A 16,563-nucleotide genomic window follows, 5' to 3' on the forward strand; every position below is an offset into this window, starting at 1 on the left:
TGCAGAGAGGGCAGGATACAGGGAAGACCCCCCCATGTGTGCAGGGGGGGGCAGGATACAGGAGCCCCCCCCATGTGTGCAGAGAGGGAAGGATACAAGAGAGACCGTGTGTGTGTGTGTAAGGAGGGCAGGATACAGGAGAGACCCCCCCCTATCTGTGCAAGGAGGGCAGGATACAGGACAGAGACCCCATGTGTGCAGAGAGGACAGAACACAGGAGAGACCCCCCATGTGTGCACTTCCCATGGTGTTTAGTGGCATCTTGTGCCAAGACGTCAGCAGTAGTTCCCTTAAGTCACATTGCTTCCACCTGCTGCCTCCCCCGGCTCACCTTCTTCCCATATAGCACCCTGCTGAATCTCTTCCAAAAAATCTGAAAGAAAACTTGATTCTTCAGACTAGGCACCCTCTTACCTTACTCCATGGTCCAACACTCACAGTCCCAGTGTAAGTGCCTTTGGCAGTGAACAAGCATCATCATGGCGGCTCTGGCTGGTCTATGATAATGCAGTAAACTGGAATGCAATCTGTGCCCTGACACTTCTCTATCATGAATGATACGAGGGGGTGCTGAGAAGTTCCTGGCTTTGCCCAGAAAGAAGAGAACCAGAGTTATGAAATAACACATTTATTCCACATATTCCCCCGAGACTGAGGCCGAGACTTGGTTTGCAAGCCAGCTCTCAGCAGCATCTTTGATGTCAGAAATGTCCTCAAAACGTTGCCCCTTCAGGTGTTTCTTCTAATTTGGGAACAGATAATAGTCTGAAGGGCCCAGGTCAGGTGAGTAGGGGGGATGGTGGACCAATTGGAAACCCGGCAGCCACGTTGGACGTGTGCGCAGGGGCATTGTCCTGCAAAAAAATGATCCCTTTGGGCAACTTTCCACGGCGTTTAATCCTAATTGCCTCCTTCAACTTGTCCAGGAGGTTAGCATAATACTGTCCGGTGATACTAGAGCCCTGAGGTAGGTAGTCCACCAACAGAATACCGTCTTTGTCCCAGAAAACCAACGCCATGACTTTTTTGGCTGATTTCTGGGTTCAGAACTTCTTCAGCTTCAGGGACCCGCTGTGGCACCATTCCTTTGCCTGTTCCTTGGTTTCAGGATCATAGATGTTAAGCCAGGTTTCATCCTCAGTCACTAACCTAGCCAAAAAGTCCTGAGCAGCTTCAAAATGGGCCAAAACGGCTTTGGATGCTTCAACTCGTTCCTTCTTCTGATCACTGTTCAAACATTTCGGCACTTCACCGAAAGCTTGCCATGTCTAGGATAGTGGTGATAACAAACCCAACACGCTCCCGTGAGATGACAAGTATCTGGGCTATCGTTTTTGCAGATATTCGCCGGTCCTCAATAATCAGCTCATGGACATCGCAGGTTGTCGGGTCAGTTGAGGTTGGGGGGCGCGCACTGCGGGGCTCACCTTCAACGGTGAAATGCCCATTCTTGAAACGAGATAACCAGGTTGTGACAGTGCTGTAGGAAGGACACTTCTCCCCCAGTGTCTGTGACATCTCAGTGTGAATGTCTTCTGCTTTCCCTGGAGAAACAAAAACTTCATGACGGCCCGTAACTCCAACAACGTGAATCTTGCTTGTGCTTCTGCCATCACAGCTTCTCACTAAAAAAGTTTTAAGAATCGCAAAGACCTGATATTTGCAGTTACATACTAAGATTTTAGGCTGTCATATCCCCCACACTCATTATTCTATTTCATCTGGAAGGGGGCAAAGCCAGGAACTTCTCAGCACCCCCTCATATCAGGTGTTACAGGAAAGTGTGAAGCTATAGCTCTTCCATGGGATCATATCCCCACTCTCCAGGTGGATCAATGAGTTCTGGGTGCCCATGGTCCAGGCACAGGTTTACTGGTTGTCCTTCCTTGGACCACTCTTGGTAGGTACCAACCACTGCATACTGGGAACATCCCATCAGAATCAGAGTTTGAGATTTTGTTTTTGTGCTTTGGATTTGTAGATACAAATAATTAAAGAAGAGATAAGAGTTTTTTTTTTTACTTCTATATAGTGGATAATAAAACATAAAATAATACAAAGGAAGTTATTGTCTAGGACCCATTCTAAAATCATGGGACGTGGTCGTATATACAAACTATACATTCGACATATAAATTTGTCTTGTAACCAAATGCATTTCGCCCATTCAGGCTTCCTCACTGGTAATTGGAAGACGTAGTGGCAAATAAGTTGATACAAATTAATTAATCAAAGGCTGATGTAGTGCAAGGAAAATCTTAGTCTGGTTCAGGGGTTCATAGAAGGATTTTGAGATTGTAGTGTTGTCTATTCTCTAGGAGTAAGATCTATTCTCACAAATTGCTCCCATACGCCGAGATCTTCAGCAGTTCCATCACCCCCCTCATAGGAAATTTTCAACGGCCTTACAAGTCCCTCTGAGGACCTTCTCTTATAAGTGCTACAATCTCACGGGCGTTGTCCTTTTTTAAACCCCTGAACCAGAATATTTTCTCTGCCCTCAGGAAGCCTAAATGGGCGAAACGCGTCAGATAAGACATTTATAGTACCTTTCTATGGAGATATTGAATGTATAGTTAATACGTCCACATCCTATGATTTTATAAAGGGGTCCTGGACAATAACTTCCTATTTACGTATTTTTTTTTTTATGTTATATTATCCACAATATAGAAATTTTCTTTAGCCAAAAACGCTTCTTTATCAATCATTACCATTAAGGGGTGGCTGTCCTAGAACATCTAAGAGAAACCGGGAAGCCCACAATACCCATTTAAATACAAACCGTGGCATCAAAGCACCTCTGATGTTCTCAGCTATAGAATATCAAACATTGCACGGAGCTCAGACTCATCTACAATGCAGCAGCCTCCGGGTAACCGGCTACCAATCATTGCATTGAGGGAGTTTGGCTTTTTATGTATTTTAAATGTAAGCATATAAATGTTTGGTTTTTGGTGATGGTGTTTAGTTTGAAAAAAAAAAAAAAAAGATTGATTTTGTTTTCTGTCAACTTGTATGATCTTTGCTTATGGCTGATGCTGGTTTTACAGTATATAGTAGTAGTACAGGCCTGGATATGGATTGGTTATAGCTTCACTGGAGGTCACATTACTCATTACCCACTCTCCCCCAATCACGGAGCTCCACTGGACAGAGAGAGCTTTGTAAATGGAGGAGAGCAGGTCACATGACAACACATCATGCCAATTCTTATGAATGAGATGTATTACAGTGTACATAGCACAGTAATAAGGGGGGAGTATTGCTCTTGGTTATAAATATGCCCTTTCATAGTCCACAAGAAACCTACCAATATCTTCATTAACCAGGTGACCCTCTTCTGTGTGCCCCTCTGAAGCAAGTCTATCTTAACCTTTACCCTTTATACCCCTATTCAATGCAGTGCCAACAAATGGCTTAGACCCCAGAGAGGCAGCCATACTTTAATTACCAATATTCAATATGGCAGGATCGTTTCCCCCATAAAGATCTGGAGACAACAATCGCATTTTTTGGTTGCCACGTACCATGCCAGCACACAAGTGTCCAGCAATCATCATACACACTTGTATTAAATAAAAGCCAAGAACAGCAGTGCAGCACAGATTGATTTACAGACAAATCACATACAGAACAAAGACGACTTCCATTTAGAGGTCAGTAAAATCAGGGAGCCAATTAAAATTAACAGAGAACTGGGGAAGGAGGACAGGATGTTTGTTCAGAATCATTGTAAAGACACAACGTTCCTTTCACTGAGCGTTGTGTATGTCTGCTAACAGGCTGGAGAGGCAGCAATCTGCAATTACCATCTATGGGAAGGGGGGATGGGAATTGGACACTGAATAAACCTCATACTGAGCAAGCTTTAAACATGAATTCTGGCCCCAAGGCATCATGAGTATAAGAGCAGAACACATTTAGAAAGAATGTTTAGGGAAACCTAGGATAGGGGTGACCCAATGAACCACAACATTGTAATACATACACAGTATATGTCCAAAATGTTATGGTCACCTGACCATCTCACCTACCTAGTCCCAAAATATGAATAACTTTGAGGGTTACTCCTTGTACAGGTACACCAAGCTCCACTCCTCTGGGAAGGTTTTGCAGAAGATTGTAGAGGGTGGCTGTGGGAATTTGTCCCGATTGATGAGGTCAGGTATTGATGTTGAAGACCTGGCTTACCATTCCAATCATCCCAAAGGTGTTCAATAGGGTTGAGGTCAGGGCTTTGTGCAGGACACTCGAGTTCCTCTACACTTAGTGACCCCACCATGTCTTTATGGAGCTGGCTTTGTACACAGGGGCCAAATCGGACCCATCTGGTTTTGGAATGGGTTGTCCATCAAGTTGGTAGTGGTGATTAGCTATCTATGAACTTCTGCCATATAAAACTTTCTTCTCTGCCTTCTACAAGAGTTCCCAAACTACACAACATAGAAATATCAACTTTTCTCCAAATCAGATGCTGTCCTACCTTTGCATCCCTTAGTATAGTACAAGTCCCTCTTTTTCATCCCATAGTACAGTGCAAAAACCTCAGAGAGATGGGAATGGTGGATTGTCACTGTCTGTATTTGTTTGTCATTTGCAACCCCTATTTATTGTTCAGCGCTGTGTAATATGTTGGCGTTATATAAATCCTGTTTAATAATATTAATAGTTGTGGAAGGAGCTTCTGAGGTTAATTTAAAACACTGCACAGGTATGCACCAAAACCCAGCATTTACTACCACCCAGCTACCTTATACAGTATTAAATGATTGGCATTACCAGGAACCACCCAGCTACACATTGTCCCTGGAAATAGCAACCAGCCCATACACTATATTAAGGGGAAGTCGTGCTTTTGGTCTTGGTAACCACTAAAGCTACGTACACACGTCAGATTTTTATCGCCCGATAATCGGCATCGGCCAATTATCGGGCGAAAATCTGCCGTGTGTACAGTCTGCATCGTGCACTCCCTTGTCGTTGGAAAGGATCGTGAAAGATCCTTTCCAACGACAAAAATTGCACGTGTGTACACAGCTTAAGACTTCAGTGCACTCGATTGACTTCCAGGACCACTATAAGCTCCTAATTTGAAATGCTGAACACCTTTACTGACCAAATCCGAGGTCTGCAAGGATTTTTTTCCCCCTTTTTAACACTGGATTACACTCAGGGAAAAGCTAATGTCCCAAAGCTTTATTTTGTTCTGCTGACTTCGTTACCCACCTTTTAACATATGTTAACAAACTGTACTCATATTATAATAGTATTTTATGAGAAATTCTCAAGCAACCAGAAACTTCATTTATCTGGATTTTTCAAATCCCTGTAGCTGCCGAATAAAGGGGAGTTCAGGTCCTTTTTTTCATTTGAAATTTTTATTTTCAAATGCAACTTATCCACCCAGATATTTATATGAATTTATATAAATAGGATTGCTTAAAAAATGTTTACACATTGATCTACAGCTGGCTGCAAGCAAGCCATCAATAGATTAATATAGCGCCATACTACTGCAAGTAGAAGCTGGACAGAGCCGTGACAGCCATGTCTGAGCTTCTGTGATAAAACGGAGTGCTGTGATGTCACAGGACTTCAATATAAAATGAGGGTTTACAATGACCTTATATTTGGCAAGATTGGGAAGCCAAGGAACTGAATGTTCCAGAACCTGGGATTAGCGCTGGATGACGTCCCATCACTGAACTCAAGACCCTCCAGAGTCCCTAAAATATTATTGGGATAGAAACCCACTGTCCCTGTGCAATTTTAAAAATGGCAGCTAAGTCTCAAGTGGGTTAAGCCTAACTGACTTTTTAAAAAAAAAAATCTGGCATAAAATGTTTTCATGACAGCTAAAAGAAAAGGTTGGGGACGGAGGGTTTAGGGGAATACTGGACTTAGGCTTATTGTGCAAATCTCTCAAAGCAGAATAATATTTAAAAAAAAAAGGAAGATAAGAGCAGGCAGGTAACTTACTGCACAAGAGACAGACGAACCCTTTTTTTTGCAATTAGCCGAATTACGAACCTCCTTACAATTTTCCTATGTAGTGCATATTGGCAGCTTGATCGTCCTGACACGGCTGGCGGTAATGAACTCCTGTGTGCATATATGGGAGATACATCATTCCAACCTGGACAATAAAGATGACCAAAGATTACAGAACCCTGAAAAGGACCAGTTAAAGAAGATGGCGGTTGTGATTAAGGTAGGAGAGGGGAGGGAGTGTACTTAAAATCGAATGCAAACAGACAGATGACCTTATTTTATAACAGAAGGCGTATCCAACTGTCCCATCTACAATATGAGGAACCTGTCTGCTTGCATTTTTTTCCTTCGAACTTTAATGCTACAGCTGCACAGGATTTCCCAATCATGTGCATTAAGAGGCTACCCATATAAGCTTTAGCCTAAAGGGAACCATTTGTATTGTTTACCTATCCATAATGAAGAAGCCACATTGCAATGTTAGTAACGTGACTGAGCAGCTTCTGTGCATCTCCCACCAAAACAGCCGACTGCCAGCATGCAAGCAATTCAAAATTCTGCATTAAAGGTGACGCCGGGTATCATGGCTAAGAGCTGGCCATACAAATGGCTATTCTCGTGCACACATACCCCTTTTCTGCACCAGGAATTGCAGATATGACTGCAGTAATCCACCAGAAATAAACAAGAATACTGCTAATTGTATAGTCAGAACTAGGCATGAAATTACCACGTATAGTGGTAATGACCGCGTAAGTTAGGGTTTCCTTTATGTTTGTTATTAATATTAATATTATGCAACGCTGTACATAGGGCATACGCAGGGGTATGTTACAACAGCTAAGATATAGATAAAACTTTTCAGTCTGGTCACACCATCATGAGAAGCTAATCATGTAATAAATACCACTTCCATAATATATCAGAACTCTGCCTCACATTGTATAGAAAAGAAGAGAGCTTACACTTTAATCCCTATGGCAGCCCACCCCAGGGTCAACCCACACCCCTGTAAATAGGAGCCGCCCCATGACAAACCAACATTAGGGTAACTAGAGGTGATTGCAGATTGCAGCCTTTCTCTGGAAACACACCACGCCATTGAGAAAAGACTTTGTAGATCACGCTGGGGTGACCCCATATTGCACCTGACAAACAGAGATGTCCTGTCCATTCACAAGTCAGAGCTTTGGTTTGCTCTGGACATTCGCTGTAAGGATGAGGTTTGTATCTGAACATCAGCAGAATGGGGTAACAGCACCAATGCAGGATAACAGGAGGGTCCATCAGCCGCCCAAAGTGCAGAAGAGGCGAGAAGTCTGAAACCGTCCAATTAATTTACGTGCCAGATGGGTGACACACTCCCAGCAAGAGGGGGAGAAACTGGGTGCAGGCCAGAGAAGTCTGGGAACATTCCAAGGACCATGATCTTCTGGGAATGGTGGTCATGCCATCTCTAACACAGAGTCGGAGTCACAGATGAATAATGCAACCAGCAAGCACAAATCCATGGACATTACTTGAGAGAACCTCAGCTAGCATAACATCGTCAGTGCAGACATCGGTGTCATCTGCCCATGAAGAGCATAAACGAAGGCAGACAGACTTACTACTACAGACTTGTGGGGGAGCAACTTATCACCAGACGGATCCGAAGATGTAGTAGGGATTCTCCTTAAGCAATAATCACCTGAACACAACCATAGAACACAAATTTTTATAGCACCAGCTGCCATCACACCCTCCATGTGCTGCAGTTTATGCATTTGCTTTGTATTTATCAAGAAAAAACACTCATTGGCAGGTTGATGAAATGTTTGTCCACCCACTCTTATAACAGCAACTTATTAACAGGGCTTAAAGCCAGCTATGATGAGAAATGGTTCTGGCGGTGTTCTGTCTCACGCTGAGGTGTCCATGCAATATCCGGGATCCTCCTTTATCGCAGCAATACACAGATGCCCCAGCTGTCTCCTGCTATCGTCCATCACATTAATACTTGAAATTTCATCCTTGTGTGTACGCCACCGTTGGCCCTAGTACATCAGCATGGACTTTCTGGTGTTTGAGGAGCTCAGACCTCCAACGGTAGCTCTTGCCGCATTCATTGCAGGGATAAGGCCGTTCTCCCGTGTGTGTCTTAACATGCGTAGTGAGGTGCTGCCGTTGCACAAAACATTTGCCGCACTGCTTACACTTGTAAGGCCGCTCCCCAGTATGAATGCGCTTGTGGATGAGCAAGGCTGTTCGGCGGCGGAAGACTTTGCCGCAATCGTTGCACAAGTTCGTCTTTTCGCCAGCCTGGTGACTGCGCTGATGTTTCAGCAAGTCTGAGCTTCGTGCAAACCGCTTTTCACACTCGGTGCAGGAGAAGAGTTTCTCCCGGGGCGCTCGACGATGGTCCAAGAAAGGTAGGCTGTGCCTCAAGCCACGGAGAAGATCGGTGGACGTATGAGGTTCAACTCCCTGAATAGGCTGATTGGTGAAGTCTCTGGCTTCCTGCGGAACACTGGCATGGTTCACCTCACCACTAAGGAGGATATGATCTTTAGAGTCCGAGGACACTGCCAACTCTCCCGGGGGCTTCTCTGGAACCATTTCCTTACCATTTTTATTAATCCACACTTCACCTGCTGGAAGAAAAGGAACAATTAGACACTCTGCCCCGCAGCCTTGACTTCAACCTAATATAGGCTCTTTATCATTATGGATATTTATTACTCATTTACCTGTACAAAGCATTGGTCATACCTCACCTGGAATATGTACTGGAACTGGTTGGGCACCAGTTCACAAAAAGTATATTGTGGAATTTGAGAGAGTGCAGAAAAGGGCAACTAAACTGAATCTATTCTCCCTTGAGAAGAGACGTATAGGGGGGGATATGATCACCCTGTATAAATATATAAATGGTCCATATAGAGAACTCTTCCCCATTATTCACATCATTACACAGCACAAGGGGGCGCTCTTTGCGTCTGGAGGAAAAGAAGTTTAAGCTCCGGATAAGGAAGGGATTCTTCACTGTAAGGTCTGTGAAAATGTGGAATCGGCTCCCTCAGGAAGAAGTTTCAGCAACTACTATAGATTGCTTTAAGAAAAAGCTGGATGATTTCTAGAAGCACAGAATATAACTGGGGATTAAAGCTTTAAAGTAAAAAAAAAACAGACTGCTGATCAAGGGATCACTTGAATGCCTCATGGGATCAGGAAGGAATTTTTTCCAGTGGAGCAAATTGTACCCGGGGGTTATAAGGGTTTTTTTTTGTCTTCCTCTGGATCAACTATGTTTTTTCATCCTGACTTACTGTAACTGTACACTGTGAGCTCCTCAAAAGGTGCATTAGAAGCTGCAAAATGTCAGCTAAAGCCGATCTCATTTCCCAGCTGCCGGACATCCAGCATCATCTAGCACTGTTTCCAGCCCGACTGTTTTTTTTTTTTTTTTTTTTAACATGTTTAGGCTACTTTTCTTTATGGGGGGGGTGAATTACCAGGTCTAAATCGGTATCAGATTTGTGTTTTGTGATCCATTTACTTAAATGTTAAACCATAAATCTCTGACCATGCTCCCAATGCTCCACGTGGCCACTGTATGACCCTATCTCTTAAAGGGCCTGTCATTTGGAGTGAGCGTGCAAATCATAGAGGAAAACCACTTACCCAGTGATATCAGAGAGTCGGCACTGTCCTTCAGCATATTCCTGTACAGCTCCTTCTGCCATTCCTCCAGATCCTTCCATTCTTCTGAGAAACAAACTGCCACGTCGTCTAATGACATTGTCGTCTGAAACAGAAGTTAAATAATTACAGATTGCACTACAGACCACCGTATCAGAGCACGTTATTTCTTAGCAAATCACACATCTAAATACGGATATTAGACAGGACAAAATGTGAGTGATGGCAACAAGCAGAACTGTAACTACTTTTTATACGGCTATATAGAGGCCAGCACTGTAACATACAAAAAAACCCCCAAAAAAACAAAGCACTCCTCTTGCTGCAAATTACACCTCACTGCACCCAAAAGACTCGAAAGGTCCAGTTAATGACAGCCAAAAACATTCCATCTATGTCATGCAATTTCAGTTCGGCAAAGGCATCATTACATTGGCCTGGACAGTGCAGTACTGCAGAGCGTGGTGCTGATGTCAATGTCAGCACAGCATTCTGCAATATTGAAAACCACCCACTGAGGAAAACCAGTCATTATCAGGTCATTAAAGCGGACCTAAACTCAAAATTTTTACTTTAAATAAAGGGGTTGTGGACCCTTTTATGTAAAGTAAAAAAAAAAAAAAAAAACAACAAGCGCACCACCACTTTCTGTTTTGATTGAAGCGGCTATTCAAGACAGACTGGGAGCGCAAAACCTCCCGGGATATCTACATCACACATCCTAGGAGGCTCTTGGCTGCTCCTCCTGCACATGCACAGAAGGAGCCCTTCCATTAATGGAAGCCAGGCTGAAGACGGATACCAGGGCTGAAGACGAAGAAACCTCCCGATGGATAGACATTTCTGTGGGATTAAAGGTGTGTTTTTTTTTTATATTGAGTTTATTTCCGCATTTTTTTAGAAAAAAAGGTGTAAGAAAGGGCAGTTTTTTTTTGTCATCTTGTTTTAAGGGTGCCCCATGTAAGTAGCACGAGGGATGGACCTATACCTCTCCACTGTGCACCCTCTGATGTTTCAGCAGCTCAGACCTCCATCGAAAGCTCTTCCCGCAAAGCGTACATGGAAAAGGCTTTTCCCCAGTGTGAGTCTTTAGGTGGGTGGTGAGGTGCTGGCGCTGTACAAAGCTCTTCCCGCACTGGGCACATTGGTATGGCCGCTCCCCGGTGTGAATGCGCTCGTGAATGAGCAGAGAGGTGTTGCGACGGAAGCACTTTCCGCACTGGTTACAAACGTAGGGACGCTCTCCAAGGTGAGTGCGTTGATGTCTCACAAGGTCCTGGCTCTGAAGGAAAGTCTTTTCACATTGGGTACATGGGAACAAGCGTTCAGATGGAGGACACCCAGGGCCAGCACCCAAATTCTTCCCTGCTTCACCAACATCTCCATTGGCTGTCTCGTGTGTGCTTTGAGTAGTCGCACTGCCGTTGATGGCTTTCCAATCATCCTCTGCTGGCACAAAACAAAATAATGTCAAGATACCAAGTTAACAGGAACATGAGGGACATATATCATACAGGACATGTTTTTAATAGGAAGAAGCTAATTATAATGCTTTTTGGAGACAATGTGTTTTTTTTTTTTTTTGCTGCTCATTTTTATCATTGTTTCACAAAATTATGCACATAAGCCAATCTGAACTCCAGTTCTGACAAGAAGGTCAACATTAGGATAAGGTATAGGTCTGGATATCTTGTATGCCTTTTGGCTACAGAGATTGAAGCATATGGCAGAGGATTGAGGCTAGACTTTTTTTTTTTGTTCCTGTGTAACCTGCAGTCACTTAGGGGACGTTTTGCTTTATAACAAAATTTTAATATTTTATGCTCATAATGTGTGACCAAACAATGTAAAACAAATAGTGAAACGCAAACTCAATGCATAACTTTATTTTTTTTTTGGTATTCCTGGGAATATGTAAAACTGTTTTACTGCAGTCAGAGGTTCTATTAAAAAGGTTCCTTTACTTTGTTTTGGTAGAAAGTGAAGAAAACTCTCTTATACAGGAATACAGACAAAAGTAGGGGAATACTGGAACCTCTATCAGCTTTTTATTGTTGTGCCTATCTTTACTGCAGAACTTCTTCCACTTCCTGTCAGATAAAAATTTGTTGCAAAAACAGGAAGATAAAAATAAATGAATCCTCGTTAATAAGTAACATTGATATTATGTCCAAAACTAACAGGTTAGAACCCAAAAGTGTTCTGTATTTTAGTCTTAAAAACTGTCCAAGTTAAGAAAAATAAATGGTTGTTTGGTGAGCTAAGAACCTCTAGATTAAGCCAACAAAACAAAATATTAAAAAATTGCCAAACAACTGCCCGAGATTTTGGATTCATCATCACATTGACCAAATGATCATTCTCATGAATACCATTTGTGATATGCTCACTTTGCTAGTTTATTACTGGAATAGAAAGAAAGGTACTGAGTGGGTCTTCCCATTCCATCTCAGGTACAGCTCTAGGTTATAAGTAGCACAGGTGTGATATTACAGGTGTGTGAAGGTGAAGCAGGTAGATGCTGGTAATGCTTTTTCATTTGATTTATGGAGTGTGGAATTCTCACCAAGGACTGTACTACAGAGGGCTGTACTGGAGATTCAGAGGACTTCATCTTGATAAGCTGATGTAAATTGTCTTTTTTGATATATGCTGACGAAAGCAAATTTTGGGGGGGATTACAGTAAAGAGACGTGTACTGTTACAAACTTCTCTGTGTGCAAGGGTCAATCACCCTTTATAAATCTTTCTCTCCATATTAAACATACACAGCAGTGGATGAAACGCCTATCTCCTTTCCCTCATACAATAGTTTGCAGAAGGGGACATAGACAAGACCTTCCATGGTTGATGCCAAGTTACTCACCAAAGAAATTTTCCTTCTCCGTCTTACATCCGGCATTTGTCCTGGACATTTGAGACTGGAGGGGGAGAAAGAACAACACTCATTACTATCATTGTTATTATGGCTTTGCATATTGCAAAATATAAAAGAAAGACATATTGATTGATATAGCGGAACTCCTCCTAGACCATGCTCGCTGTATTAGCAAAGCTAAACTGACGGCACTGGCTGCAATACTTGCCTCCTCTCTAGTGCTGTGCCCTGAAGTATTTCTTTGTTGGCACAAAGTTTCCTTGAATGAAGCTCAGCACAACTGAGGGCATCCTAAGAATGCAGAGGGGTGCATTATAGACCTACCTCCTGCCACCAAGGTGCCCTGAAATTACAGTGTAATGCTGAGTAGAACTTTTTGTATAACTGAGGACTGCCATAAATTCTAAGTGGAACCCTGGAACATCATATTTTCACTTTAAAGACATCTGAAAAAAGTTGTTATAAAAAAATAATGCAAACAATACAGACCTGGAAGCTCTGGATTTATTATGCATTTTGCATTTATTATGTAGGTTGAAACTCGATCTAAATATTTTTTCTGGATCAGTAAACCAAAGTAGCCAATAGAACGGATCTGATTGTAATATTATTAAATTCTGAAAATCTTCCTGTTTCATACACATGGGAAGGTCCTCACCCATCAGACAGTACAGAGGTGGGAACTCACCTGGTCCTCTTCATGCACCTTTTGATGTTTCAGTAGTTCTGAGCGCCAGCGGAATCCCTTCCCACATTGTGCACATTGAAAAGGCTTCTCCCCGGTGTGAGTCTTTAGGTGGGTAGTGAGGTGCTGGCGTTGTACGAAACTTTTCCCACACTGAGCGCACTGATATGGCCGTTCCCCCGTATGGATTCTTTCATGGATGAGCAGCGAGGTGTGTCTCCGAAAACTCTTCCCACAGACGTTACAGATGTAGGAACGTTCATCAGTGTGTACCCTCTGGTGGGTGCGTAGCGTCCTCTTGTTCAGGAAGGTCTTGCCGCATTCTGGACAGGAGTGGCTCCGCTCTGTTTTCTGTGCCCGCTGCCGTAAAAGCATCCTGGCCCTTTTCCCTAAAGCTTTGCCCCTTTCTAGGGTGCCCAGTGTGCTTTGGCCTTCACGCTTGAAGCGCCGTTTTACTGCAGGATCTGATAAATAGAAAAAAAGACTAGAGTCAATGTGCGGATGTGCAATCTATATTAGGTAAACTGAGGTATTTCAGGTGCTGAGCAACAGATAAGAACAGCAAAGAGAAGACTCCTACACACAAACAATATTTGTCGTTGGAAAGGATCATGAAAAACTGCACGATACGTAAACTAGTGTTGTACATACAGCGCCATTCTGCTTTATGGAGAGGCAAGAACGACGGAGTGGCACCCCACTGTGCTCTCTCCCCCTCACTTTCATTACGAACCTTCCCTGTTTGTGGACCTGCCGGGAGCCCTGTACACACCAGATTCTTGTCAGAAACCATCTGAGGCGATTTTTTAGACGAGAATCATCTGACGTGCATACATAACCTTAGTATTTCTAAGTTCAGGGCCAAAAGTCAGGGTTTTAGTAAAGGGCACCCCCTGAAGCAGCTACTGAGCCAATAGCTAGACCCGAGCACTGCCATGGATTTACTGCATTCCTAAGTTTGGATTCCCAACATTCCGAGGATCCCAAATGAAGACTGATATTAACTCACCTAAGGAAGCCCGATGAAAGTAACTGGGAAAGCTTTTTTGTATTCTCTCAAAAGTAATTTTTTGTTTTTTTGGGGGTATAATTAAGGGGTGGGGGGCGCAGCCACATCAAGCGTAGGGCGTTTTAAATTATGCTATAGATGTCACAGGGCCTTATTACCCTTTCCAGTTAATACAACAAATGCCCTTATCCCAAAATCTTGTTCGAAATACCCCTCTAAAAACCTGATGTTTGCTCACCTTTCTGTCCGTCCTCAGAAGCGTTTGCGGAGTTCTAAAACAGATGAAAAGAACAAGTTACAGGTGGAGGAGGCCCCCCTTGTCACAGCTCCGCAATTTGTACATAACAGTGCAGCGGTCTATGCATCTAGGTGTGATTATAACACTGGATCTCATTTAACCAGCCGCTGCTGCCAACTGATAACTTTCTATAGGCTGCTGTGAGAGAAAATGAGAATGTTAAGTTGTGAGTGGAAAATGAAAAGGCGAAGAGAACTCAATAAGACAGCTTATTCAGACTATGACACCTAGAAAATCACCATAAATATGCAATATTCTAAAGCAGCCAATTAGAAAAAGAAAATCTTACACTAAACAGGTGAGCAGAGTTATCTCTGTCATTCAGCCTCTGCTCTTCCCCACCCAGCATAGTGCAGCTTGTTCATGGGAATGGGAGCATGACCCATACACAAATATAAAGATAATTTGGCTGCCAGCCAGTCTGGAATAAATGTCTCCCCCTCAATTAACATCAATGCAAAGTAACTTGTGGATGACTTGTTACTAAGGCACAGCAACTAGAGGAATGGGAGGTGAAGGGAATGGCAACGGAGTAGATCAGATATTGCAGATTTCAGGAAGTGTATGGTGGGTGCCTCCTGTAATTTAAAGGGATTCCATCACTTGAAAATAAGAGGATGACCCTTGGAAAATACTTGGTCCAGTTTCTATTTAACAGATTGATGGAAACAGTAAAGATTTAGGGCAGCACAGTGGCTTTTACAGCGCTGGGTCCCAGGTTCAAATCTCAGCCAGGGAACTATCTGCATGGAGTTTGCAGGTTCTCCCTTGTGTTTGTGTGGGTTTTCTTCCAGGTACTCTGGTTTCCTCCCACATCCCAAAAACATGCAGTTAGGTAATTAGCTTAACCTCAAAATTGCCCTTGGACTATGATAATGACATATGACTATGGTAGGGGCATTAGATTGTGAGCTCCTTTGAGGGAAAGCTAGTGACATGAAAATCGACTTTGTACAGGAGTGCGTAATCTGTTGGTGCTATATAAATAATTGCTTCCTATTGATTTGCATAAACTGTGCTACAATTTTACTTTGTGTAAAATGACCAAATACCCCTGTGCAGAAGATAAAAATAAATGGTAAAGCCCATATAGATTTATGAGGAATGGATAGTGCATGATCCATCTGATCATGGCTTTGGACCTCAGATATGAATTCTATAACTGCTCAGCTAACCACTCCAGGGTGCAGAGCAAACAGCCTGTAAGCTTCCAGGAGCAGCAAACTGCGTGGCAGGCCAACATTGTTTGCACATGATGTTCTTGCAAAGCAGTTCTTCCTGCAGAGAAAAGCAACCGTACAGCCAGAAACCAAATGCTGCCTCCAGTAACCATGCCACCGCAATGCAAATCTGTACACATCTGTAATCCTTCTCTGTTGAATAGGAGCAGCTGCAAGCATGATGGTTTATAGCATGGCTTCAGTAGGCCTTACTGTGCAGACAATGCTAGACGTAGAGCAGGAGCCTTGGCCACCAATATCTTAATATGCACATATGGAGGCAGTGCTCAATCCAGACTTTTTTTTAAGCCGGGTGGGAAGAAATTGTAGGCGGGTGGCAGCACCTGTATTATGACCGAACGCTTCAGTAACCACCCAAAAACAGCTGGGTGGGTGCTAAAAAGTGCCGGGTGTTGCGCCCAGCTAAATGGGCCTGGGGAGAACCCTGGGAGGGGAGTAAAACAGATAGTTGTACTTTAAATCTCATTTTTGATATACAGATCTGGGGGATTCAGGAATCAAAGAAATGTGGGGACAGGAAAATAAACAACAACAAAAAAAAAAAGACAAATATGTGAAAGGGTTTTATGCTGATATAGATGGGGGGCTGCTTCAGGTCTTTGTGTCTCTTCAGTGATTGAGCTGTGGTTTAGTATTAGGTAGCGTGAAATGAGCCTTCAGTGAATCCCTAGTTAATGTACAGCGCTGCATGATATGTTGGTGCTATATAAATACTGTTTAAAAATAACACATTACACAGAACAGATGAGGGATGTACCAGGTCTTGGTGCCCCTTCC

At 43.1% G+C, this 16,563-nt stretch overlaps 2 protein-coding genes across 2 annotated transcripts in view; one reads left to right on the forward strand and one right to left on the reverse strand.

The window, feature by feature from the left end:
* Nucleotides 1-16,563, forward strand: part of LOC140323433 (uncharacterized) — a 54,635-nt gene that overhangs the window by 11,342 nt on the left and 26,730 nt on the right. The gene's annotated exons all lie outside the window — the stretch shown is intronic.
* Nucleotides 1-16,563, reverse strand: part of LOC140321801 (uncharacterized) — a 33,779-nt gene that overhangs the window by 9,447 nt on the left and 7,769 nt on the right. The window contains exons 6-12 of the mRNA XM_072398585.1: nt 14,486-14,519; nt 13,242-13,702; nt 12,542-12,596; nt 10,664-11,121; nt 9,658-9,781; nt 8,008-8,627; nt 6,042-6,139 (exon numbers count right to left, since the gene is read on the reverse strand). Coding sequence (XP_072254686.1) covers nt 6,042-6,139; nt 8,008-8,627; nt 9,658-9,781; nt 10,664-11,121; nt 12,542-12,596; nt 13,242-13,702; nt 14,486-14,519 — 1,850 coding nt within the window. The remainder of the gene's footprint in view (nt 1-6,041; nt 6,140-8,007; nt 8,628-9,657; nt 9,782-10,663; nt 11,122-12,541; nt 12,597-13,241; nt 13,703-14,485; nt 14,520-16,563) is intronic.

This window comes from Pyxicephalus adspersus, chromosome 1, assembly GCF_032062135.1.
Source record: "Pyxicephalus adspersus chromosome 1, UCB_Pads_2.0, whole genome shotgun sequence".
Taxonomy (NCBI): domain Eukaryota; kingdom Metazoa; phylum Chordata; class Amphibia; order Anura; family Pyxicephalidae; genus Pyxicephalus; species Pyxicephalus adspersus.